Consider the following 22690-nt stretch of genomic DNA (forward strand, 5'->3'; position numbering starts at 1 on the left):
GGCTTTCTTGGGTACCTGCAGGCTGCTAGGGCCTGTGGTTTGTGGCAACGACTGTTCTTTGTCTAGGGTTGGTGAGCAGATACGTTTCCCATTTTAAATCCCCCTTGGGCCACTGTGGAGCCTCACTTGAGGGGCTTTGGCCTTGGGATCCTGACCGTCCAGCTGTCCTTTTGTCAGCCCTGTGGCCTTGCCCTTGCTCGGATGCCCATCCTGGCCTGGGCCTGGGCCAGGCTGTCCTCTCCTGCCTCCCCTCCTGGGCCTGCTCCCTGATGCCCTTCTGTAATGTGGACCCAGGCCCCAGGCTGTGGCAGGGTCCCTTAAGTGCCTGCTTCCCACTCTCTGCAGTATCTGCTCATGGGGCCATCTTCGCTGGCGGGCAGGGGTCTTGGGCTCTCAGCTCTTGGCCCCCAGGCTGTGGTCCCAGGGGGCTCCTCCTGGCTGCCCTTTCTGGCCTCTGGATGCCTGGATGGTGGCTGCCAGGTGGCATGGTTTGCTCAACAGAGAGACGGAAGTGGGGCAGTTGTAGGGCAATGGGAGTTTGGGGTGGCCCCATTTCGGGTCTTCTCCCACAGTGTGGCTCCTCGGTGGGATGGGGCCCAGGCCAGGAATGCAAGGGCTCTGCTCTTATGCCCACTGACCTCCCCCCAGAGCCGGAGCCTGAACCCCCCGCCCTGGAGAGACCTGGCCGCAGGGAGCCTCTGGTGGTCAGGGAGCATGAGGACATTGTCCTGACTGCCACGCGGGTTACACCCTCTGTGGCCGCGGTGACGTGGCTCAAGGACGGTGTTGAGATTCGCCGAAGCAAGCGGCACCAAACGGCCAGTCTGGGGGACACCCACACCCTGACCATCCACAACGCGCAAACCCTGGACAGCGCGGTCTACAGCTGCCGTGTGGACGCAGAGGTGCAGGATTTCCCCGTGCAGGTGGAAGGTCAGCAGGGCTGGGGGCGGTCCTCTGGGAACCCCGTGTGTGCGCGGGGGGGGGGGGGGGGGGGCGGGGCGCAGGAGGCGGCTGTCCCCCGTGAGGTCCTGCAGGCAGCATCCCTGCCCGGAGCCAGAGGGGGACTCAGGGCGCACGGCTGCTGGGCACAGAGCTTGTCCCCGGGCCGAGCCCTGCAGCTGATGCCCCTCCCGTCCTGCAGAGGTGGCCGCCAAGTTCTGCCGGCCCCTGGAGCCCGTGAGCGGGGAGCTGGGCGGCGCAGCGACGCTGGTTTGCGAGCTGAGCCCGCCCCAGGCCGAGGTCGTGTGGCGCTGCGGGAGCACGCAGCTCCGGGCTGGCAAACGCTTCCAGATTGAAGCGGCGGGGCCCCGGCGCTCGCTCACGGTGTCAGGCCTGCGGCTGGAGGATGCGGGGGAGTACGCGTGTGAGACACGTGACGCCTGCACCAGCGCTCAGCTGACCGTCAGCAGTAAGCCGCGGAGGGGCGCGCGGGTGGGCGGGCAGTCGGGCGGGGCGCACCCGGGCGGCTGCCTGGAGGAGGTGTCCTTCTCCACGCCTGCGGGGCGGGGCCTCTGCCTCTCCCACCTGCCTCTCAAGCGAAACCCCTGTCCGCAGCCCCCCGCACGGTCAAGTTCACGGCTGCGTTGAGCGCCGTGGTGGCGGAGGAAGGCCGCGAGGCCACCTTCCAGTGCGTGGTGTCCCCCGGCGATGCGGCAGTCACGTGGTTCCGGGACGGCGCCTTGCTGCAGCCCAGTGAGAAGTTTCTCATAGCGCAGAGGGGCGCCGGCCACAGCCTGACTATCTCCGGCCTGACCCTGGAGGATGCTGGCGAGATCACTGCAGAGGCTGAGGGTGTCAAGTCCTCGGCTGCTCTTCGGGTGCGAGGTGCGTGGATGGGGCCGCGGGGAGGGCCTCCCCGTGGGCTGGTTCCCTGGCGGCCTTCTGATGCCGGCCTGGGTCCAGCTGGTCTGGGTGACCTGGAGGCTGCACAAAGGAGACTCGGGTGGGGCCCAGGGGCTGGGTAGCTACTCGGAAGGGGACAAAGTAAACTCCCCCAAGGGGCATCTGGTCGGGGAGTGGGCAGAGGTTGAGGCTGTCCAGTGAGGCTTCCTGGAGGAGGCATCCCAAGCCAAGCCCCATGGATGGAAGTGGAGTTGGCAGCCAGTGCAAGCACCTTCTGGGGAGAACATGGCAGAGCCTGGGGCGGGGAGGCCCACTTTTCATTCCTTGATGTGGAGTGTCCAGGGTCTCCTTAAGGCTGGTGCGGCAGGTCTGGGGGCTCAGTCTGTTGCACCAGCTCCCGGGACCCGCTGTTGGCGGTCATGGGCCACACTTAGGAGTGCCAGGCCCTTTGCCTGGTTGGGTTGTTGGGAGCAGGGGAGCAGGAGATGAGAGGCGTGCTGAGGAGGGAGCAGCCTCCCAGGGCCTCAGCTTCCTCCTGTGTGACTGGACCTGTGCAGGTGCAGGGCTGGGCCCAGCTTGGAGGCGGAATGTGAGGTTGAGGTGGGGAGCAGCTTTGCCCGGTGGGGGGAGGGAGGGCCCTCGGGCTCTGGCTCTTTCAAGAGTGGCAGTGACTGCGGTGACCTCCCTTGCTTGCGGCCCCAGAGGCTCCGGTGCTGTTCAGAAAGAAGCTGGAACCCCAGACGGTGGAAGAGCGGAGCTCAGTGACCATGGAAGTGGAGCTGACGCGGCCGTGGCCTGAGGTCAAGTGGACACGGAATGCAATAGCCCTGGCGCCAGGCAAGAACGTGGAGGTTCACGCGGAAGGCACCAGTCACCGCTTGGTTCTGCACTGCGTGGGTTTCTCGGACCGTGGCTTCTATGGGTGCGAGACTCCGGACGACAAGACACAGGCCAAGCTCACCGTGGAAAGTGAGCAGCAGCTGGACCTGGGGGTCGGGCATCTAGGCAGGAGGGGGGGAGGGCGGTGGATGTCCCCCTGGAGGGGCAGGCCCCGGGGGTAAGGAAGGGGTGTGCCTTTCCCCCTGGACAGCTGGCCTGCGGGCTAAGGTGTCCATGCACGGCTCACCCCTGCCCCTGCGTGTGTGCCCAGTGCGCCAGGTCCGGCTGGTCCGGGGCCTGCAGGCCGCGGAGGCTTGGGAGCAGGGTGCCGTCAGCATGGAGGTGAAGCTGTCACATGACCACGTGGAGGGCAGCTGGACGCGTGATGGCCTGCGGCTGCAGCCAGGGCCCACCTGCCAGCTAGCAGTGCATGGCCCCATTCACACCCTCACGCTGCTGGAGCTGCGGCCGCAGGACAGCGGCCTCATCGCCTTCAAAGCCGAGGGGGTGCACACGTCTGCGCAGCTCATGGTCACCGGTGCGTGGGCGTGGGTGGGACCCGCCGCAGAGCGCACCCGCCTCTGTCCCCAAGGTGGCCTGGGGAGGCAGGCGGGGTCGTGGTCGTGGAATCCTGGGGGCAGGGCACTGGGTCTCGCCCCTCGAACCAGCTGTGTGATACCGCCCTGCTCTCACCTCCCCCCTCCTGCCCACCTAGAGCTGCCTGTGAGGTTCAGCCGCCCCCTGCAGGACATGGTGGCCACCGAGAAGGACAAGGTGACCCTGGAATGTGAGCTGTCGCGCCCCAACGTGGATGTGCGCTGGCTGAAGGTGCCTCCCTCCCCCCGGAGTCCTCTGGCTGCCCTTACCTCTCACGGGTGCCTGGCAGGCGAGGCGCTGCTCTGCGGGGCAGTCCCAGCACCTGACCCGACCTCATCCCTCCTCAGGACGGTGTGGAGCTGCGCGTGGGCAAGACAGTGGGCATGGTGGCCCAGGGTGCGTGTCGGAGTCTCATCATTTACCGGTGTGAGCTCGGGGACCAGGGCGTGTACGTGTGTGATGCCCACGATGCTCAGAGCTCAGCCTCCCTGAAGGTGCAAGGTGGGCAGATTAGGGGTCAGAACCTCCTGGCCTCCCCACATTCCCAGCCAGGTGCTTAGCCCCCTGGCTGCCCTGCCCTGTACCCTTCAGCAGTCTGGGCGGGAGGGGGGGAGGGGCAGCTCCGTGTGTCCAGGTGCGACAAGGCCCTGCTTGTTACCCCAGGTCGCAAGGTTCAGATCGTGAGGCCCCTGGAAGATGTGGAGGTGATGGAGAAGGAGGGTGCCACATTCTCCTGTGAGGTCTCTCTGGACGAGGTGCCGGCCCAGTGGTTTTGGGAGGGCAGTAAGCTTCGGCCCAGTGACAACGTGCGCATCCGCCAGGAAGGTGCGATATTGGGCAGGCTGCGGGAGGGCACGTCCTCCTCCTGTCCCCAGGCCCTCCTCCCCCCAGTACTGAGTGACCTGTGTTCCCAGGAAGGAAATACACTCTCATCTACCGGAGGGTCCTGGCAGAAGATGCAGGGGAGATCAGATTTGTTGCCGAAAGTGCAGAATCGCGAGCGGAGCTCCGAGTGAAAGGTGAGGGAGCCCAGAGGGGGGTCTGTGCTGGGCAGTGTGTGGGTGAACACACACGTTTTGGGCCTTCCAAGGGCTGACAGTCCGCTGTCCCAGGAAAGACCCCAGGCCCTTCTTGGGAGGAGGACAGCAATGACCCAGAAGGAGGAGAGGGAGGTGTTGCCTCCTCAGCAGGAGGACAGGGGTCTGGGAGAGGCAGCTCCGGGTATGAGGGCTCAGGGTCTCCTTGTTGAAAATGGAGGCAGCAGTAAACCGTTCCTCTTCCTGGGACCGTGGCAAGTGCTGGAGAGGTGGCGAGGGCAGGTGGCACCCCGGCAGGTGGCGAGCGTCAGCCCTTACCTGGTGGCCTTGGTGACAGTGAGGGCATCGAGGAGGGAGGATCTGCCTCAAGGGGGGACGGGCTAAGGCATACGGGGCTTGGATTTGCTTGATGCAGGGGTGTGCCAGGCGGGCGCAGGGTGTGGTGTGGGGAAAAGTGGCAAGGCGGGCATGTGTGGGGGTCAGGGGTATGCCGAAGGAGCTTGAGAAGGGCCAGGGGCATGCATGTGGCTGCGCTCAGCTTTCTCCCGGCCAGCGGTGTGCAGTGGGTCCCAGAGAAGCCCGAGGGGGACACTCGGGGTAGCCGTCTGCTGGACAGGGACGGGGCCAGCGCGGGCTGTTCTGCCCGAGGGCGGTGGCCCAGCCTGCTGGTGGAAGGCTGCAGAGGCAGAGCGCCCAGACCGAGGTGGGGGTGGGGTTTCGAAGCCCAGAGCACCCCCAACCGCCCCCGCCACACCCACAGAGCTGCCGGTGGCCATCCTGCGCCCGCTGCGGGACAAGATAGCCATGGAGAAGCACCGGGGCGTGCTGGAGTGCCAGATGTCTCGCGCCAGCGCGCAGGTGCAGTGGTTCAAGGGCCCCGTGGAGCTGCGGCCCGGGCCCAAGTATGAGATGGTCAGTGACGGCCTCTACCGGAAGCTAATCATCAAGGATGTGCAGCCCGAGGACGAGGACACCTACACCTGCGATGCTGGGGACGCGAAGACCAGCGCCCAGTTCTTCGTGGAAGGTGCGGGCAGCGCGGTGCGGGCGCCTCCCCCGAGTCCCGGTGGCGGTGCGCCGTCCTCCCAGCGGGACCGCGCCGGTGACCAGCCCCTCCCCCACAGAGCAATCCATCACCATCGTGCGCGGCCTGCAGGACGTCACGGTGATGGAGCCCGCCCCCGCCTGGTTCGAGTGTGAGACGTCCATTGCGTCGGTGCGGCCGCCCAAGTGGCTCCTGGGAAAGACGGTGCTGCGGGCCGGGGCCGACGTGGCCATGGAGCAGGAAGGCACCGTGCACCGCCTGACGCTGCGGCGCACCTGCTCCACCATGACGGGGCCCGTGCACTTCACCATCGGCAAGTCGCGCTCCACCGCGCGCCTGGCAGTTTCGGGTGAGCGCTCGGTCCGCGGCTGGCTGCGGCTGGAGCTGGCACAGGGCGCGGGGTGGACGCCGGGGTCCCTCCGTCGCCGCAGCGCCGCCCTCTCCCCTTCCGCCGCAGACATCCCCATGGTGCTCACGCGGCCGCTGGAGCCCAAGGCGGGGCGCGAGCAGCAGTCGGTGGTCCTGTCCTGCGACTTCAGGCCATCCCCCAAGGCCGTGCAGTGGTACAAGGAGGACACGCCGTTGGCGCCCTCTGAGAAGTTCAGGATGAGGCTGGAGGGCCACATGGCGGAGCTGCGCATCCTCCGCCTCACGCCCGCCGACGCGGGCCTCTACCGCTGCCAGGCCGGCAGCGCCCAGAGCAGCGCTGCGGTCACCGTGGAAGGTACGGAGGGCGCACGGGCCCTGGGAGGGCCTCCGGGGGAGGCGCCAGCGCGGGTGCTGAGCGGCGCGCTCTGCTCCGGGCAGCGCGCGAGGTCACAGTGACGCAGCCGATGCAGGACGCAGAAGTCACGGAGGAGGGCCGGGCCTGTTTCTCGTGCGAGCTGTCCCAGGAGGACGAGGAGGTGGAGTGGTCGCTCAACGGCGCGCCTCTGTACGGCGACAGCTTCCATGAGATCGCCCACGAGGGCCGGCGCCACACGCTGGTGCTGAAGCGGGTTCGGCGGGCGGACGCGGGCACCGTGCGCGCCCGCTCCCCCAAGGTGTCGGCCACTGCCCGCCTGGAGGTCAAAGGTGAGGCGTCCCTGCGGGGCCCTCGGGGTTCCCCAGGGAGGGGCGCGGGGCTCTCGGCAGGCCGGACGGAGCGGCGCTCGCTCACCTGCCCACACTCGCCCCAGCCAAGCCGGTGGTGTTCCTGAAGGCTCTGGACGATGTGTCCGCGGAGGAGCGGGGCACGCTGGCCCTGCAGTGTGAGGTCTCGGACCCCCAGGCCCGCGTGGTGTGGCGAAAGGACAGCGTGGAGCTGGGCCCCAGCGACAAGTACGACTTCCTGCACACGGCGGGCACGCGCGGGCTCGTGGTGCATGACCTGAGCCGGGACGACGCCGGCCTCTACACTTGCAGCGTGGGCTCCGAGGAGACCCGCGCCAGAGTCAGTGTGCACGGTGCGTGGCGCTGGGAGAGCTCAGGGGGCGTGGCGGGCCCGGGGGCGTGGCCTGTTCCAGGGGCGGGGCCGGCTCTAGGGGGCGGAGCCGGTCTTAGGGGCGGGGCCGGGGGCGGCCGGGCCCAGGGGGTGGGGTCAGTCCCAGGGGGTGGAGCCGTTTCCCGGGATGGGGGCGGCTCTGGGGGACGGGGGCATGAACGGGTCTCGGTCCAGGGGTGGAGCCGCGCCCAGGGGGCGGGGGTGGGGGTGGGCCCGGGGGGGGGGGGCAGGGTCAGTTCCAGGGGGCGGGGCCTGTTCCAGGGGTGGGGGCGGGGTCAGTCCCGGGGGCGGAGCCGTGGGCGGTTCTGGGCTCAGGGGGCGGGGCCGGGTCCAGGGGCGGGTCTGGGTCCAGAAGGCGGGGGCGGATGCAGGGGCGGAGCCGGCTTCTGGGGGCGGGGCGGGGGGCGGGGCGGGTCTGGGTCCAGGGCGCGGGCGCGCCTCCAGGGGCGGAACCGGTTTCAGGATGCGGGGCTGCTTCCAGGTTTCGGGGGCTGCCCCTGCTCGGGGCCCAGCCCTTCTCCAAGGCCGGAGGCTGCCCTGCAGAGCTCTTGAGGTCAGGGCTGGCTCCTGGAGGAGCGGGTTTGATGGGATCCTGGGAGGCCCAGGTGCAGGCAGAGGGGTGAGGGACGGTAAGCAATGGTAGGACTGGGGACACTGAACTGGCCATGCTTGATGGAGTCTCAGGGGGCCAGGGATTGAACAGAGGCTGGAGACAGTCCCCCTGTGCCAGGGGCTGTGTGTGGGCAGTTGCGGGGGCCACAGAGAGGTACAGTCAGGATCACGCTTGGGGGTGGCCGGTGGCAGAGGCCCAGATGTCGGGCATAGGGTGCCCTGGAGGGACCCCCAGGCTCCAGGCAAAGCCTGGTGAAGGTGGTTGTTGGCAGGCCACGTTCTTGTTGGGTTGCCACATGGAACCACACCGTGGACCCCATAGGCCACCCAGCTATCAGGGCAGCATGGGCCCCCTCACCCCTGGGACACCAGGGTCCCTTTGGATGTCCCTCTCAGCCTGGGCCTGGCCTCCTGTGTGCACTGCTGTCCTGGCCCAGCTGCTCTGGTCCGGTTCTCCTTCGCATGCACGCATGGCAGGCTTGCTGCCCAGTCACCCTGTGCGGGTTCCTGCTGGTCTGGTTGGGGTTTGAGGTGAGACAGGAAAGGGGGCAGGGCAGTGTGGTGAGTTCGTTCTAGAGCTGGATGGCCCCTTCATCTGGGGCTCCCATTCTTGCCCTGCTGGAGCATTCGAGCTGGTGACCGCTGTGGACAGGGCTTGTTCTCTAGCAGACAGGAAGTGACCACACTGGTTGGAACAGCTCTCCATGATGCGAACACCAGGGTTCAGCCAGCTGGAGGCATTTGCTGAGGGGGCAGCAGGCCCCCCATGCCTGGGGCAGGTCCGGGCTCGACAGTGCCAGCCTTGGGGGCGGGGGGGGGGGGGAGACTGGTGTCCAAGAGCCCGGCCTGGTACGACCACCATCTCCTGTGGCCCACAGACCTGCACGTGGGCATCACCAAGAGGCTGAAGACGGTGGAGGTACTGGAGGGCCAGAGCTGCAGCTTTGAGTGTGTCCTGTCCCACGAGAACACCGGCGATGTGGCCACATGGACAGTGGGTGGGAAGACGGCGGGTGGCTCGGGCCGCTTCCGGGCCACACGCCAGGGCCGCAAGTACACCCTGGCTGTCCAGGATGCTGCTCCTAGTGATGCTGGGGAGGTGGTGTTCTCCGTGCGGGACCTCACCTCCAAGGCCTCCCTCATTGTCCGAGGTGGGCACCGTGGGCAGGACGGGATGGGGGTGGCGTGGGGCCTCGGCCGGGCCCTGGAGAGCTCCCTGGTTGGAGACCCAGAGACACCTGTTGGGGTGCTGGGGGGTTTAGTCATCTGAGGGAGCTCCCTCTGTAGGGTGAGACTGTCCAGACTCTGGGCAGAAGCAGGGTTTCTGGTCTCTGGTGTGTGGTCTGACCACTGTGGGATCTTCCAGGCTCGCGGCTCACTGAGCTGGCAAAATTGCCACGCTTTGCGTCCTGGGGCTCTGAACATGCTGCGGTGTGAGAGTCTGTGGTCTCGTGTCTCCTCTCCCCAGCCCCTCCCTCGTGACCACGGGGACTCCTGATTCCCAGGGCCCTGTGCCCACCTGCCCTTTCCTCACCCTGAGCACGGCTGGGGCCTGGCCGGGGCTCACGGGGGACTGCTCTGCTCTCTTCAGAGAGGCCAGCGCATATCACGAAGCCGCTGGAAGGCCAGCGGGCTGCTGCGGGCGAGGATGTGGTGCTGAGCTGCGAGCTGTCTCGGGCCGGCGCCCCGGTGCGCTGGCTGAGGGCTGGGAAGGCCATTCGCGAGAGTCAGAAGTATGACCTGGTCACAGAAGGCACTCGGGCCATGCTGGTGGTCCGTGCGGTCTCACCCAAGGACTCAGGCGAATACACGTGTGAGACAGAGGCTTCCAAGAGCACAGCGAGCCTCCTTGTGGAAGGTGACCCCACAAGAGACCCGGGGATGGGTCCCCATGGCCTCGGCAGGGGAGCTGCCCATGGTGGGGGCCGGTCCCTGTCCCGAGGGGCCGGCATGGGGTCTGAGCAGCCCTCAACCCCCCTCCTTCCCACCCCCTTCCCAGAAAAGGCAAACCGATTCACAGAGGAGCTGGCCGATCTGCAGGCAGAGGAGAAGGGCACGGCCGTGTTCGTGTGTAAGACAGAGCTTCCCGCAGCCACGGTGACCTGGCGCAAGGGCCTCGCGGACCTGCGTGCCTCAAGGAAGTACACCCCCAGCCAGGAGGGCCTGACCTTGAAGCTCACCATCAGTGCCCTGGACAAGGCAGACGCTGACATCTACAGCTGTGACATTGGCCAGGCCTGTTCACAGGCCCGGCTCCTGGTGCAAGGTGAGGCCTGGCGCCGTGCTGGCCTGCGCCGTGGTTAGCTGTGAGCTTTGTTTAAGGGGGCTTGGAGGCCCTCGGAGACCAGCCTCAGTTTCCCTATCCGCGGGGGGTTGGGCCTGGGTGGTCTCGTCTCTGAGACCCTGCTGGGGGCACCTGGTGTGAATTCGTGCAGTCATGTGCTGAGAGCTCTTTCTGTGTGCTGGCGTGAGCCTGGCCCCCCACATGGGGGCTCCGCGGGGATTGCGCACGGGGTGCGTGGGCCCGGCCCCCACACGGGGCCTCCGCGGGGATTGCGCACGGGGTGCGTGGGCCCGGCCCCCACACGGGGCCTCCGCGGGGATTGCGCACGGGGTGCGTGGCGCGGCCCCCACACGGGGGCTCCGAGGGGATTGCGCATGGGGTGCGTGGCCCGACCCCCACACGGGGGCTCCGCGGGGATTGCGCACGGGGTGCGTGGCCTGCAGGCCTCCCGGGGTGAGGAGCAGTTGCACCTGCCGGGCACCCACCTCACAGATCGGGAGATGGGGCCTGACGCAGGGTCCGTGGCCGGCCCAGGGTCCACAGGGCACGCTGGTGTCCCCGCAGAGCGGTGCACCGCCCTCCCAACGCCAGCGCCAGCAACCAGGGTCGGAGAAGTCCCTCCTGGGGGGGAGGGGTCTGTGCACAGGAAACAAGGAAAGAACAGCAAAGAAGACTTGCTGTGTTTTTTCCTCTGCTTTTCTGTGAAAACCAGCAGATCCAGTGACCTCACCCCAAACCACTCTGTGACTGCAACAGAAACCATGCTCTGTAAGAAATTGGTACTCAGGCTTAATCCAAAAGATGTCAGTTAAAGTGAGCGTCACACAGTAGCAAAGCATTGTCCTTGAAAACGAGACACCGACGCGCCTGCCCGGCGGTACGGCCGGAGCCCTGGGTTTGGGTGCCGGTCTGCGACTGTTTCCTAGTCCTCTCTGCAGGCGCTGCCCACCACGCGTTCCTTCCGTGGTCCCACAGCTCTAAGACCCCTGCAGGTGCAGGAGGAACCCGCAGGCAGAGTCCTTTGTAGTCGTTCGGACTTCTCTCTGAGCTGTCCCCACATCTATATCGGCAACAGAAGTGGGGTTTTCCCCTAACAAGTCAAGTTGCTCATTCTCCAAAGCGTTTGATTTAAATTTTAACACAGACACAACTGCGTTGTCACACTCCTGTTCCTTGTGTTCCTCCACGACTAGATGGCTTTCTGTGGCCTTGAGGGTGGATGTCGGCAGGTGAGGGGGCAGTTTGGTGACAGAGGACCTGCTGTGGCCCTCGCGGTGTGCTCTGCAGAAGGACCCCAGATGCGGGTTTGGGGCTCATCAGTGAAGCGGAAACAAACACGGTGCCCCTCGCTGGTTCCTGGGTTTGTTGTCCTGAGCCCGTGAAAGCCACGTGCTTGCTCTGACCGTGACCCATTTAGGTCTTGGGGAGTGCTGGTCTCCCTTAGCAGCTGGCTGCAGGGGACCCTGACTCGCCAGTCTGTGCCCTGCAGGCCAGAGAGTGCTCATCACAGAGGATCTGGAGGACATGGAGGTGCGCGAGGGCTCCTCAGCCACCTTCTCCTGCCGCGTCTCCCCTGCCGACTACGGGCCGGTGCACTGGTTCTTGGACAAGACGCCCCTGCACCCCAACGAGCTCAATGAGATTGAGGTTCAGCCAGGTGGTTACCACGTGCTCACCCTGCGGCAGCTTGCTCTCAAGGACTCAGGCACCGTCCATTTCGAGGCAGGGGACCAGCGGGCCTCGGCCACCCTGCGGGTCACAGGTGGGCGGTGTGCTCAGCGCGATGGTGGGGCCTGGTCCGTGGGGCTGAGGGTGCAGCCTGTGGAGGGCAGATGCTGGCCATGCGCAGAGCATGGTCCTGGGGCTCATGGGGATGGTGCCCAGCCCGTGGATCCCAGGGAGGTGGGGCTGTTGGAAGGTGATCATTGCACGTGGGGTGCAGAGGTGATCCCGCTGTCCCCAGTGTGGGCTGCGCCATGCCAGGCCTGCCCCGTTCCCCCGCAGCCCCTGTGCAGCCCCACCCGAGGGTCTGCAGCAGTCCCCAAGCGTCCCGCGCCTCTCTCTGTACCTCCAGAAAAGCCAAGCGTCTTCTCCCGCGAGCTCACAGATGCTACAGTCACAGAGGGGGAGGATCTGACCCTGGTCTGTGAGACCACCGCCCTGGACAGCCCCGTGTGCTGGACCAAGGACGGGAAAGCCCTGCGGCCATCAGCCCGTTGCCAGCTGAGCCAGGAGGGCCACCAGGCCCAGCTGGTCATTACCGGCGCCACCCTGCAGGACGGCGGGCGCTACAGGTGTGAGTCCGGGGGCTCCTGGAGCAGCTCCATTGTCAGGGTCCATGGTAAGTCCCCGGGCTCACACCCATGTCTCAGGGTGGGAGGGCCCCCTCTGTCCATCTCCAGGGCTCTGCTGCTTTGCTAGAATCACCCCTCTTCTGTCACCTCATCAGATGCGTGTTTCTTGCTTTGTTCCTGCGTCTTGTTTTCTGTGTTCCCCTCCTTCTGACTTGGCTCGTCTCCACCTGTCCCAGCACGGGCCACGTAACAAATACCTCACACTGGGCAGTCAAGCAACAGACATTGATGGTCTCCTCGCCCTGGAGCTGGGGAGCCCCAGGTCCAGGCGTGGGCGTGTCTGGATGCACTTCTCCCCGTGTCCCTGCATTGTTGTCTGTCTGTGTCCGTCTCTTCTCACAAGATTACATAACTCACAGGATTAGGCCTCATTTTACCTTAATTACCTCTGGAAAGACCCTCTCCAAAAACAGTCGTTCTGAGGTTCTGGGGGCTGGGGTATGAATTTGGGGGTACAGTTCATGCTACTCTGCCCTTCTCTGCTCGCACCTGTTCGGCTCCCCCTCCTGGAGGATGGAGTTTGGGGGCTCGCTCTCCATAGCCCCCAGTGCATAAAGGGCGAGGCGGGCCTGCCTGCGCCCTCTGGCTGCCGCGTCCCCAGTTGTCGTCAGCCATGGGGGCCCGCAGCTGGGATGCAGGACGTGGGTGCCGAGCCGAGCCTGTGCCTGCCCACAGCACGGCCGGCACGCTTCCAGGAGGGGCTGAAGGACCTGGAGGTGCTGGAGGGCGGGGCTGCCACTCTGCGCTGCATGCTGTCCTCTGTGGTCACGCCCGTGGAGTGGCGCCGTGGAGACGAGGCTCTGCGGCCCGGAGGCAAGTACAGCTTGCGTCAGGAGGGCACTGTGCTGGAGCTGGTGGTCAGGGACCTGCGGCCCCAGGACAGCGGGCAGTATTCCTGCTGCTTCAGGGACCAGATGACCTTGGCCACACTCACTGTGAAGGGTAAGCATCCCTGCCCGCACTGCCCACAGGCCTCTTTCGTCCCTGTGGGAGGATGAAAATGACATTCTCTGTTGGGCCCTGTTGCAGCCCTGCCTGCTGAGTTCATAGGGAGACTGAGAAGCAAGGAGGCCACGGAAGGGGCCACGGCCACGCTGCACTGTGAGCTGAGCAAGGAGGCCCCTGTGGAGTGGAGGAAGGGCTCTGAGACCCTCAGAGCTGGGGACAGAGTCAGCCTGAAGCAGGACGGGGCCGTGTGTGAGCTGGAGATCCGTGGCCTGGCCGTGGCAGATGCCGGGGAGTACTCGTGCGTGTGCGGGCAGGAGAGGACGTCGGCCACACTGACTGTCAGGGGTAAAGACCGTGTGTGGCCATGTGGAGCAATGTCTCCATGTCCCAAAGCTGTGTCATGTCCTGTTGCTCTGCCCTAGTCACTGCATGGTCCTTGTGCTTTTCTGTGTGTCTCCTGCATCCTGCAGCATGAATCTCTAGGACCTCCTTGAGTGATGCTCATATTGGATAAACTGTGGAGAACAAGGCCCTTCCTGCCCTCAAGGGGCATCCCTCAGTAGAAACACAATTACAGCCTTCTTGAGGCCTCTGAAGTGAGTGTGCCAGAGGAGGAACTAGGAAGTAGATTGAAGCTTGGCATTCGAGACAGGGTTACCAGGAGGCTGATTAAGGAGGAGAGCCAGGACACACATGCAGGGCCATGGGAGAGCTTTAGGGGGTGAAGTGTGGGTGGAAGTAAAGTCTAGGTATGGAGATGAAGTAGAGGCTTGTTGGATCTGGAGACAAGGTTGTTGAGGTATGTACGAAGGTTGAGGTGAGGTGAGTTGGGTGTGGAGCTGAGGTGAGGTGGGTGAGGAAGGTGAGGTGAGGTGGGTGTGGAGGTGAGGTGAGGTGAGGTGGGTGAGGAAGGTAAGGTGAGGTGAGGTGGGTGTGGAGGTGAGGTGAGGTGGGTGAGGATGGTGAGGAGAAGTGAGGTGGTTGAGGAGCTGAGGCAAGGTGAGATGGGTAAGGAAGGTGAGGTGAGGTGGGTGAGGATGGTGAGGAGAAGTGAGGTGGGTGAGGAACTGAGGTGAGGTGGGTAAGGAAGGTGAGGTGAGGTGGGTGTGGAAGGTAAGGTGAGGCGAGGTGGATGTGGAGGTGAGGGGAGGTGGATGTGGAGGTGAGATGAGGTGGATGAGGAAGGTAAGGTGAGGTGAGGTGGGTGTGGAGGTGAGGTGAGGTGGGTGAGGATGGTGAGGAGAAGTGAGGTGGTTGAGGAGCTGAGGCAAGGTGAGATGGGTAAGGAAGGTGAGGTGAGGTGGGTGAGGATGGTGAGGAGAAGTGAGGTGGGTGAGGAACTGAGGTGAGGTGGGTAAGGAAGGTGAGGTGAGGTGGGTGTGGAAGGTAAGGTGAGGCGAGGTGGATGTGGAGGTGAGGGGAGGTGGATGTGGAGGTGAGATGAGGTGGATGAGGAAGGTAAGGTGAGGTGAGGTGGGTGTGGAGGTGAGGTGAGGTGGGTGAGGATGGTGAGGAGAAGTGAGGTGGTTGAGGAGCTGAGGCGAGGTGGGTGTGGAGTGAGGTGGGTGAGGAGGTGAGGTGAGGTGGGTGAAGAGCTGAGGCAAGGTGAGATGGGTGAGGAGGTGAGGTGAGGTGGGTATGGTGGTGACTCGATGTTGGGGTTATGTGACAAGCTGAGGTGGGAGGTGAGGTTTGGGTGTAGAAGGAGGGGAAGGTCAGGAGTGCCTGACCCAGGAAGGCAGGTGAGTCTCCATGTTGGGTGGGGGTCCACGTGGGGTGACTGGCAGGTGGGTTGGCTGTGCTCACAGCAGCCGTAGGAGGGTCCAGTGGGGTATGTCAGGCTGGGGTGGAACAGGATGCACAGGGAAGGGCAGGGTTGTGTCAGCTGGAGGAGGAGGGCTGGTCCGGGGATCAGGGATGACAGGGCCATGTCCTGTGGGGGCGGGGCTGGAGGAGGCAGGTGGGGGGGTCCCTGTGCAGTGGAGCTGCCTCCTAGGGGGTGTCCTGTCCGCCATCCCCAGGGACCTTGCCTCCGATAGGCAGCCATGTTGCCAACTTTGTGTCTGTGGTTGTTCGTTCTCTTCTGGCTTGAGCTCATGGTCTGTGTCTGTTTGACCCTCCCAGGCCTGACCACCCCCATTCACAAAGGTCCTGAGGCCTGGGCAGGCGAAGGGAGAGGGGCCTTGTGCAGTGTTGTGAGGGTCCCAAGACCCTTGGGGATGCACAGGCCCTGGCCATGGTGTGGCTGGTGGCTCCCTGGGCTGGGGCTGGGGTCCTCAGGGGTCCTTTTGGGGGCCTGGTCACTTCCTGCAGGGAAGCAGATGGGACAGGGCAGGATGAGGCCGCCCACTGCATCCTGGAGTGGTCCCAGGAGCAAGGCCAGGCCCCTTGCCACTCGAGCCGTGTGAACAGGCACCACATCTTTGCCAAGGAGGTACTGGGTGACCTCATGGGGCGTGGGCAGGGGGCCCAAGAGAGCCGGTTCTAGAAGTGTGGGTCTCAAGGACACTTGCTGAAGGTGACAGGCCAGGAGGAGGGCAGCTCCTGTTTCCCTCAGCTGGGTGGTCCTTGCTCCTGTGGAGAGTTCAGGGGGCCTGTTTCATGTCTCCTTCCTCAGCTGTATCTGCCAGGATCACAAAAGCACCACAATATAGGGAGCCACTGAGGGGCCCATGACCATGGTGTGATCTGAGTGGGGCAACTTGGGGTGTGTGGAATAGAGGAAGGACCGGGGCCCTTGAATCTGGTATCAGGCTAGTCTGAGGCAGGACGGGCCATGGGAGATGCTGGAAGGTGTCCCCTGTGGGCGCTGTGGCCGTTTCTGCATGTGTGTCCATGTCCTGAGGTCCGCTGAGGATGCCAACTCCTCTGTCTACTTGCTGGCCTGCATGCAGATGAGTTTAGGTCAGTCTGTCCTCTGCTCCTACACACTGATTCTCCCACCTGTCTGAGTGTCCAGGCTTTGATTCCTAATTTGCTCCAGAATGTGTTTCTTTGTTGAATGCCCACATCTGGACTCCTCATATTCCCCAGTCTGAGGTGCTCTGTCTCACCTTGACCCTCCCCAGCCCTGCCCCCCAAGTTCACCAAGGGCCTGAGGAAGGAAGAGGCCACGGAAGGGGCCACAGCCACGCTGCTCTGTGAGCTGAGCAAGGCGGCCCGTGTGGAGTGGAGGAAGGGGTCTGAGACACTCAGAGCTGGGGACAGAGTCAGCCTGAGGCAGGATGGGACCGTGTGTGAGCTGGAGATCCGTGGCCTGGCCGTGGCAGATGTTGGGGAGTATTCGTGTGTGTGCGGGCAGGAGAGGACATCGGCCACACTGACCATCAGGGGTAAAGACCACGTGTGGCCGTGTGGACCTGTGGCTTGGTGTCTGCCCATCATAACTGTGTGACCACCTTCCCTCTGTTAGACTGCATGGACATGTGTGTCTCTCCAGCTGGGTCCCCCTGGGATCTCTCAGTCTCCATCTCTGTGTCCAGTATTTGTCTTGATGTTCATGTCCAGGCTCGTGTCTCCTCCTGGACCATTTGCCTCCTACCCCACCTGCGCTTCTTTCACTCATTCATGTCCTGGTCCTCTGCAGTTTGTGTGGTACTTGTGGGTGTCTGGTCCTGGACACAGAGTCCCCAAGACAGTCTGATGTCTCTCTGATCCTTGGCTCTCCCCAGCCCTGCCTGCCAAGTTCACAAAAAGTCTGAAGACTGAGGAGGCCACAGAAGGGGACACGGCCACGCTGAGGTGTGAGCTGAGCAAGTCAGCCCCTGTGCAGTGGAAGAAGGGGCCCGAGACCCTCAGAGCTGGGGACAGAGTCAGCCTGAGGCAGGATGGGACCGTGTGTGAGCTGGAGATCCGTGGCCTGGCCGTGGCAGATGCTGGGGAGTATTCGTGTGTGTGCGGGCAGGAGAGGACATCGGCCACGCTGACCGTCAGGGGTAAAGACTCTCTGTGGCCACATGGGCCTCTGGCTTGGTGTCTGCCCATCATCTCCCTGTCACCGCTTATTCTTTGTAGGATTTCGTGGGCATCTGTGTCTTCCCAACTGTGGTTTCCGTGTCTGTCCTGGATCGGGTGTCCTCATTCAGCAGCCGTCCTGATGTTAGTGTCCGGTCCTTTGTGCCCCTTGTTTCTGCAAGGCCATTGCCTCCATCACTGTCTCTCTATGTGGGTCTCATTGATGCCATGGCCCTTTGTAGTTGGTTTGATCCTTGCGTGTGTGCCTGTCCTGGACACAAGCCCCCCAGCAGCCTACTGTTCTCTCTACTTTTTGGCTCTCCCCAGCCCTGGTGGCTGGAGTCATGCAACGTATGAGGCCTGAGGAGCCACTGAAGAGGCCATGGCCACACTGGGCACAGGCCAGGTTGAGGGAAGCCACAGCCACAGTGTGTGCTCAGCTCACCGAGCACGTGGCCCATGTCCACGTGGGTTTGTGTCTTCTTTGTGATGTTCGTGTGCTGTCCCTGTGGTCAGAGACCGTGATTGTGTCTCTGTCACTCTGACCCTCCCCAGCCCTGCCTGCTAAGTTCACCAAGGGCCTGAGAAAGGAAGAGGCCACGGAAGGGGCCACAGCCTCGCTGCACTGTGAGCTGAGCAAGGCGGCCCCTGTGGAGTGGAGGAAGGGGTCTGAGACACTCAGAGCTGGGGACAGAGTCAGCCTGAGGCAGGATGGGACCGTGTGTGAGCTGGAGATCCGTGGCCTGGCTGTGGCAGATGCTGGGGAGTACTCGTGTGTGTGCGGGCAGGAGAGGACATCGGCCACGCTGACCGTCAGGGGTAAAGACCACGTGTGGCCGTGTGGACCTGTGGCTTGGTGTCTGCCCATCGTCACTATGTGACCACCTTCCCTCTGTTAGACTGCGTGGACATGTGTGTCTCTCCAGCTGGGTCCCCCTGGGATCACTCAGTCTCCATCTCTGTGTCCAGTATTTGTCCTGATGTTCATGTGCAGGCTCGTGTCTCCTCCTGGACCATTTGCCTCCTACCCCACCTGCGCTTCTTTCACTCATTCATGTCCTGGTCCTCTGCAGTTTGTGTGGTACTTGTGGGTGTCTGGTCCTGGACACAGAGTCCCCAAGACAGTCTGATGTCTCCCTGATCCTTGGCTCTCCCCAGCCCTACCTGCCAAGATCACAAAAAGTCTGAAGACTGAGGAGGCCACAGAAGGGGACACGGCCACGCTGAGGTGTGAGCTGAGCAAGTCAGCCCCTGTGCAGTGGAAGAAGGGGCCCGAGACCCTCAGAGCTGGGGACAGAGTCAGCCTGAGGCAGGATGGGACCGTGTGTGAGCTGGAGATCCGTGGCCTGGCCGTGGCAGATGCTGGGGAGTATTCGTGTGTGTGCGGGCAGGAGAGGACATCGGCCACGCTGACCGTCAGGGGTAAAGACCACGTGTGGCCGTGTGGACCTGTGGCTTGGTGTCTGCCCATCGTCACTATGTGACCACCTTCCCTCTGTTAGACTGCGTGGACATCTGTGTCTCTCGAGCTGGGTCCCCCTGGGCTCTCTCAGTCTCCATCTCTGTGTCCAGTATTTGTCCTGATGTTCATGTCCAGGCTCGTGTCTCCTCCTGGACCATTTGCCTCCTACCCCACCTGCGCTTCTTTCACTCATTCATGTCCTGCAGTTTGTGTGGTACTTGTGGGTGTCTGGTCCTGGACACAGAGTCCCCAAGACAGTCTGATGTCTCCTTGATCCTTGGCTCTCCCCAGCCCTGCCTGCCAAGTTCACAAAAAGTCTGAAGACTGAGGAGGCCACAGAAGGGGACACGGCCACGCTGAGGTGTGAGCTGAGCAAGTCAGCCCCTGTGCAGTGGAAGAAGGGGCCCGAGACCCTCAGAGCTGGGGACAGAGTCAGCCTGAGGCAGGATGGGACCGTGTGTGAGCTGGAGATCCGTGGCCTGGCTGTGGCAGATGCTGGGGAGTACTCGTGTGTGTGCGGGCAGGAGAGGACATCGGCCACGCTGACCGTCAGGGGTAAAGACCACGTGTGGCCGTGTGGACCTGTGGCTTGGTGTCTGCCCATCATCACTATGTGACCACCTTCCCTCTGTTAGACTGCGTGGACATGTGTGTCTCTCCAGCTGGGTCCCCCTGGGATCACTCAGTCTCCATCTCTGTGTCCAGTATTTGTCCTGATGTTCATGTGCAGGCTCGTGTCTCCTCCTGGACCATTTGCCTCCTACCCCACCTGCGCTTCTTTCACTCATTCATGTCCTGGTCCTCTGCAGTTTGTGTGGTACTTGTGGGTGTCTGGTCCTGGACACAGAGTCCCCAAGACAGTCTGATGTCTCTCTGATCCTTGGCTCTCCCCAGCCCTGCCTGCCAAGTTCACAAAAAGTCTGAAGACTGAGGAGGCCACAGAAGGGGACACGGCCACGCTGAGGTGTGAGCTGAGCAAGTCAGCCCCTGTGCAGTGGAAGAAGGGGCCCGAGACCCTCAGAGCTGGGGACAGAGTCAGCCTGAGGCAGGATGGGACCGTGTGTGAGCTGGAGATCCATGGCCTGGCCGTGGCAGATGCTGGGGAGTACTCGTGTGTGTGCGGGCAGGAGAGGACATCGGCCACGCTGACCGTCAGGGGTAAAGACCACGTGTGGCCGTGTGGACCTGTGGCTTGGTGTCTGCCCATCGTCACTATGTGACCACCTTCCCTCTGTTAGACTGCGTGGACATGTGTGTCTCTCCAGCTGGGTCCCCCTGGGATCACTCAGTCTCCATCTCTGTGTCCAGTATTTTTCCTGATGTTCATGTGCAGGCTCGTGTCTCCTCCTGGACCATTTGCCTCCTACCCCACCTGCGCTTCTTTCACTCATTCATGTCCTGGTCCTCTGCAGTTTGTGTGGTACTTGTGGGTGTCTGGTCCTGGACACAGAGTCCCCAAGACAGTCTGATGTCTCCCTGATCCTTGGCTCTCCCCAGCCCTGCCTGCCAAGTTCACAAAAAGTCTGAAGACTGAGGAGGCCACAGAAGGGGACACGGCCACGCTGAGGTGTGAGCTGAGCAAGTCAGCCCCTGTGCAGTGGAAGAAGGGGCCCGAGACCCTCAGAGCTGGAGACAGAGTCAGCCTGAGGCAGGATGGGACCGTGTGTGAGCTGGAGATCCGTGGCCTGGCCGTGGCAGATGCTGGGGAGTATTCGTGTGTGTGCGGGCAGGAGAGGACATCGGCCACGCTGACCGTCAGGGGTAAAGACTCTCTGTGGCCACGTGGGCCTCTGGCTTGGTGTCTGCCCGTCATCTCCCTGTCACCGCTTATTCTTTGTAGGATTTCGTGGGCATCTGTGTCTTCCCAACTGTGGTTTCCGTGTCTGTCCTGGATCGGGTGTCCTCATTCAGCAGCCGTCCTGATGTTAGTGTCCGGTCCTTTGTGCTCCTTGTTTCTGCAAGGCCATTTGCCTCCATCACTGTCTCTCTATGTGGGTCTCATTGATGCCATGGCCCTTTGTAGTTGGTTTGATCCTTGCGTGTGTGCCTGTCCTGGACACAAGCCCCCCAGCAGCCTACTGTTCTCTCTACTTTTTGGCTCTCCCCAGCCCTGGTGGCTGGAGTCATGCAAAGTATGAGGCCTGAGGAGCCACTGAAGAGGCCATGGCCACACTGGGCACAGGCCAGGCTGAGGGAAGCCACAGCCACAGTGTGTGCTCAGCTCACCGAGCACGTGGCCCATGTCCACCTGGTTTTGTGTCTTCTCTGTGATGTTCATGTCCTGTCCCTGTGGTCAGAGACCGTGATTGTGTCTCTGTCTCTCTAACCCTCCCCAGCCCTGCCTGCTAAGTTCACCAAGGGCCTGAGGAAGGAAGAGGCCATGGAAGGGGCCACAGCCATGCTGCACTGTGAGCTGAGCAAGGCGGCCCCTGTGGAGTGGAGGAAGGGGTCTGAGACCCTCAGAGCTGGGGACAGAGTCAGCCTGAGGCAGGATGGGACCGTGTGTGAGCTGGAGATCCGTGGCCTGGCCGTGGCAGATGCTGGGGAGTATTCGTGTGTGTGCGGGCAGGAGAGGACATCGGCCACGCTGACCGTCAGGGGTAAAGACCACGTGTGGCCGTGTGGACCTGTGGCTTGGTGTCTGCCCATCGTCACTATGTGACCACCTTCCCTCTGTTAGACTGCGTGGACATGTGTGTCTCTCGAGCTGGGTCCCCCTGGGCTCTCTCAGTCTCCATCTCTGTGTCCAGTATTTGTCCTGATGTTCATGTGCAGGCTCGTGTCTCCTCCTGGACCATTTGCCTCCTACCCCACCTGCGCTTCTTTCACTCATTCATGTCCTGCAGTTTGTGTGGTACTTGTGGGTGTCTGGTCCTGGACACAGAGTCCCCAAGACAGTCTGATGTCTCCTTGATCCTTGGCTCTCCCCAGCCCTGCCTGCCAAGTTCACAAAAAGTCTGAAGACTGAGGAGGCCACAGAAGGGGACACGGCCACGCTGAGGTGTGAGCTGAGCAAGTCAGCCCCTGTGCAGTGGAAGAAGGGGCCCGAGACCCTCAGAGCTGGGGACAGAGTCAGCCTGAGGCAGGATGGGACCGTGTGTGAGCTGGAGATCCGTGGCCTGGCCGTGGCAGATGCTGGGGAGTACTCGTGTGTGTGCGGGCAGGAGAGGACATCGGCCACGCTGACCGTCAGGGGTAAAGACCACGTGTGGCCGTGTGGACCTGTGGCTTGGTGTCTGCCCATCGTCACTATGTGACCACCTTCCCTCTGTTAGACTGCGTGGACATGTGTGTCTCTCCAGCTGGGTCCCCCTGGGATCACTCAGTCTCCATCTCTGTGTCCAGTATTTGTCCTGATGTTCATGTGCAGGCTCGTGTCTCCTCCTGGACCATTTGCCTCCTACCCCACCTGCGCTTCTTTCACTCATTCATGTCCTGGTCCTCTGCAGTTTGTGTGGTACTTGTGGGTGTCTGGTCCTGGACACAGAGTCCCCAGGACAGTCTGATGTCTCCCTGATCCTTGGCTCTCCCCAGCCCTGCCTGCCAAGTTCACAAAAAGTCTGAAGACTGAGGAGGCCACAGAAGGGGACACGGCCACGCTGAGGTGTGAGCTGAGCAAGTCAGCCCCTGTGCAGTGGAAGAAGGGGCCCGAGACCCTCAGAGCTGGGGACAGAGTCAGCCTGAGGCAGGATGGGACCGTGTGTGAGCTGGAGATCCGTGGCCTGGCCGTGGCAGATGCTGGGGAGTATTCGTGTGTGTGCGGGCAGGAGAGGACATCGGCCACGCTGACCGTCAGGGGTAAAGACTCTCTGTGGCCACGTGGGCCTCTGGCTTGGTGTCTGCCCGTCATCTCCCTGTCACCGCTTATTCTTTGTAGGATTTCGTGGGCATCTGTGTCTTCCCAACTGTGGTTTCCGTGTCTGTCCTGGATCGGGTGTCCTCATTCAGCAGCCGTCCTGATGTTAGTGTCCGGTCCTTTGTGCTCCTTGTTTCTGCAAGGCCATTTGCCTCCATCACTGTCTCTCTATGTGGGTCTCATTGATGCCATGGCCCTTTGTAGTTGGTTTGATCCTTGTGTGTGTGCCTGTCCTGGACACAAGCCCCCCAGCAGCCTACTGTTCTCTCTACTTTTTGGCTCTCCCCAGCCCTGGTGGCTGGAGTCATGCAAAGTATGAGGCCTGAGGAGCCAC

The 22690-nt window shown here is 63.0% G+C and overlaps 1 protein-coding gene across 12 annotated transcripts in view; it reads left to right on the forward strand.

Moving 5' to 3' along the window:
• OBSCN (obscurin, cytoskeletal calmodulin and titin-interacting RhoGEF) overlaps positions 1-22690 on the forward strand; it is a 131099-nt gene that overhangs the window by 47785 nt on the left and 60624 nt on the right. For 10 of the 12 annotated variants that reach the window (XM_064595676.1, XM_064595678.1, XM_064595677.1 and 7 more), the window contains 31 exons: positions 649-933; positions 1145-1411; positions 1558-1827; positions 2548-2814; positions 2996-3262; positions 3440-3552; positions 3669-3822; positions 3985-4146; positions 4236-4340; positions 5119-5385; positions 5483-5752; positions 5861-6127; positions 6211-6477; positions 6582-6848; positions 8377-8649; positions 9090-9356; positions 9498-9764; positions 11272-11544; positions 11857-12123; positions 12812-13078; positions 13166-13429; positions 16153-16416; positions 16756-17019; positions 17594-17857; positions 18197-18460; positions 18792-19055; positions 19395-19658; positions 19998-20261; positions 20837-21100; positions 21432-21695; positions 22035-22298. In XM_064595676.1, the coding sequence (XP_064451746.1) occupies positions 649-933; positions 1145-1411; positions 1558-1827; positions 2548-2814; positions 2996-3262; positions 3440-3552; positions 3669-3822; positions 3985-4146; positions 4236-4340; positions 5119-5385; positions 5483-5752; positions 5861-6127; positions 6211-6477; positions 6582-6848; positions 8377-8649; positions 9090-9356; positions 9498-9764; positions 11272-11544; positions 11857-12123; positions 12812-13078; positions 13166-13429; positions 16153-16416; positions 16756-17019; positions 17594-17857; positions 18197-18460; positions 18792-19055; positions 19395-19658; positions 19998-20261; positions 20837-21100; positions 21432-21695; positions 22035-22298 (7746 nt within the window). The remainder of the gene's footprint in view (positions 1-648; positions 934-1144; positions 1412-1557; positions 1828-2547; positions 2815-2995; positions 3263-3439; positions 3553-3668; positions 3823-3984; positions 4147-4235; positions 4341-5118; positions 5386-5482; positions 5753-5860; positions 6128-6210; positions 6478-6581; positions 6849-8376; positions 8650-9089; positions 9357-9497; positions 9765-11271; positions 11545-11856; positions 12124-12811; positions 13079-13165; positions 13430-16152; positions 16417-16755; positions 17020-17593; positions 17858-18196; positions 18461-18791; positions 19056-19394; positions 19659-19997; positions 20262-20836; positions 21101-21431; positions 21696-22034; positions 22299-22690) is intronic. The other 2 variants (XM_064595679.1, XM_064595687.1) reach the window with 1 other exon arrangement.

This window comes from Mirounga angustirostris, unplaced genomic scaffold, assembly GCF_029215605.1.
Source record: "Mirounga angustirostris isolate CCGP_5_RB_7025 unplaced genomic scaffold, mMirAng1.0.hap1 SCAF_7, whole genome shotgun sequence".
In the NCBI taxonomy this organism is placed as follows: domain Eukaryota; kingdom Metazoa; phylum Chordata; class Mammalia; order Carnivora; family Phocidae; genus Mirounga; species Mirounga angustirostris.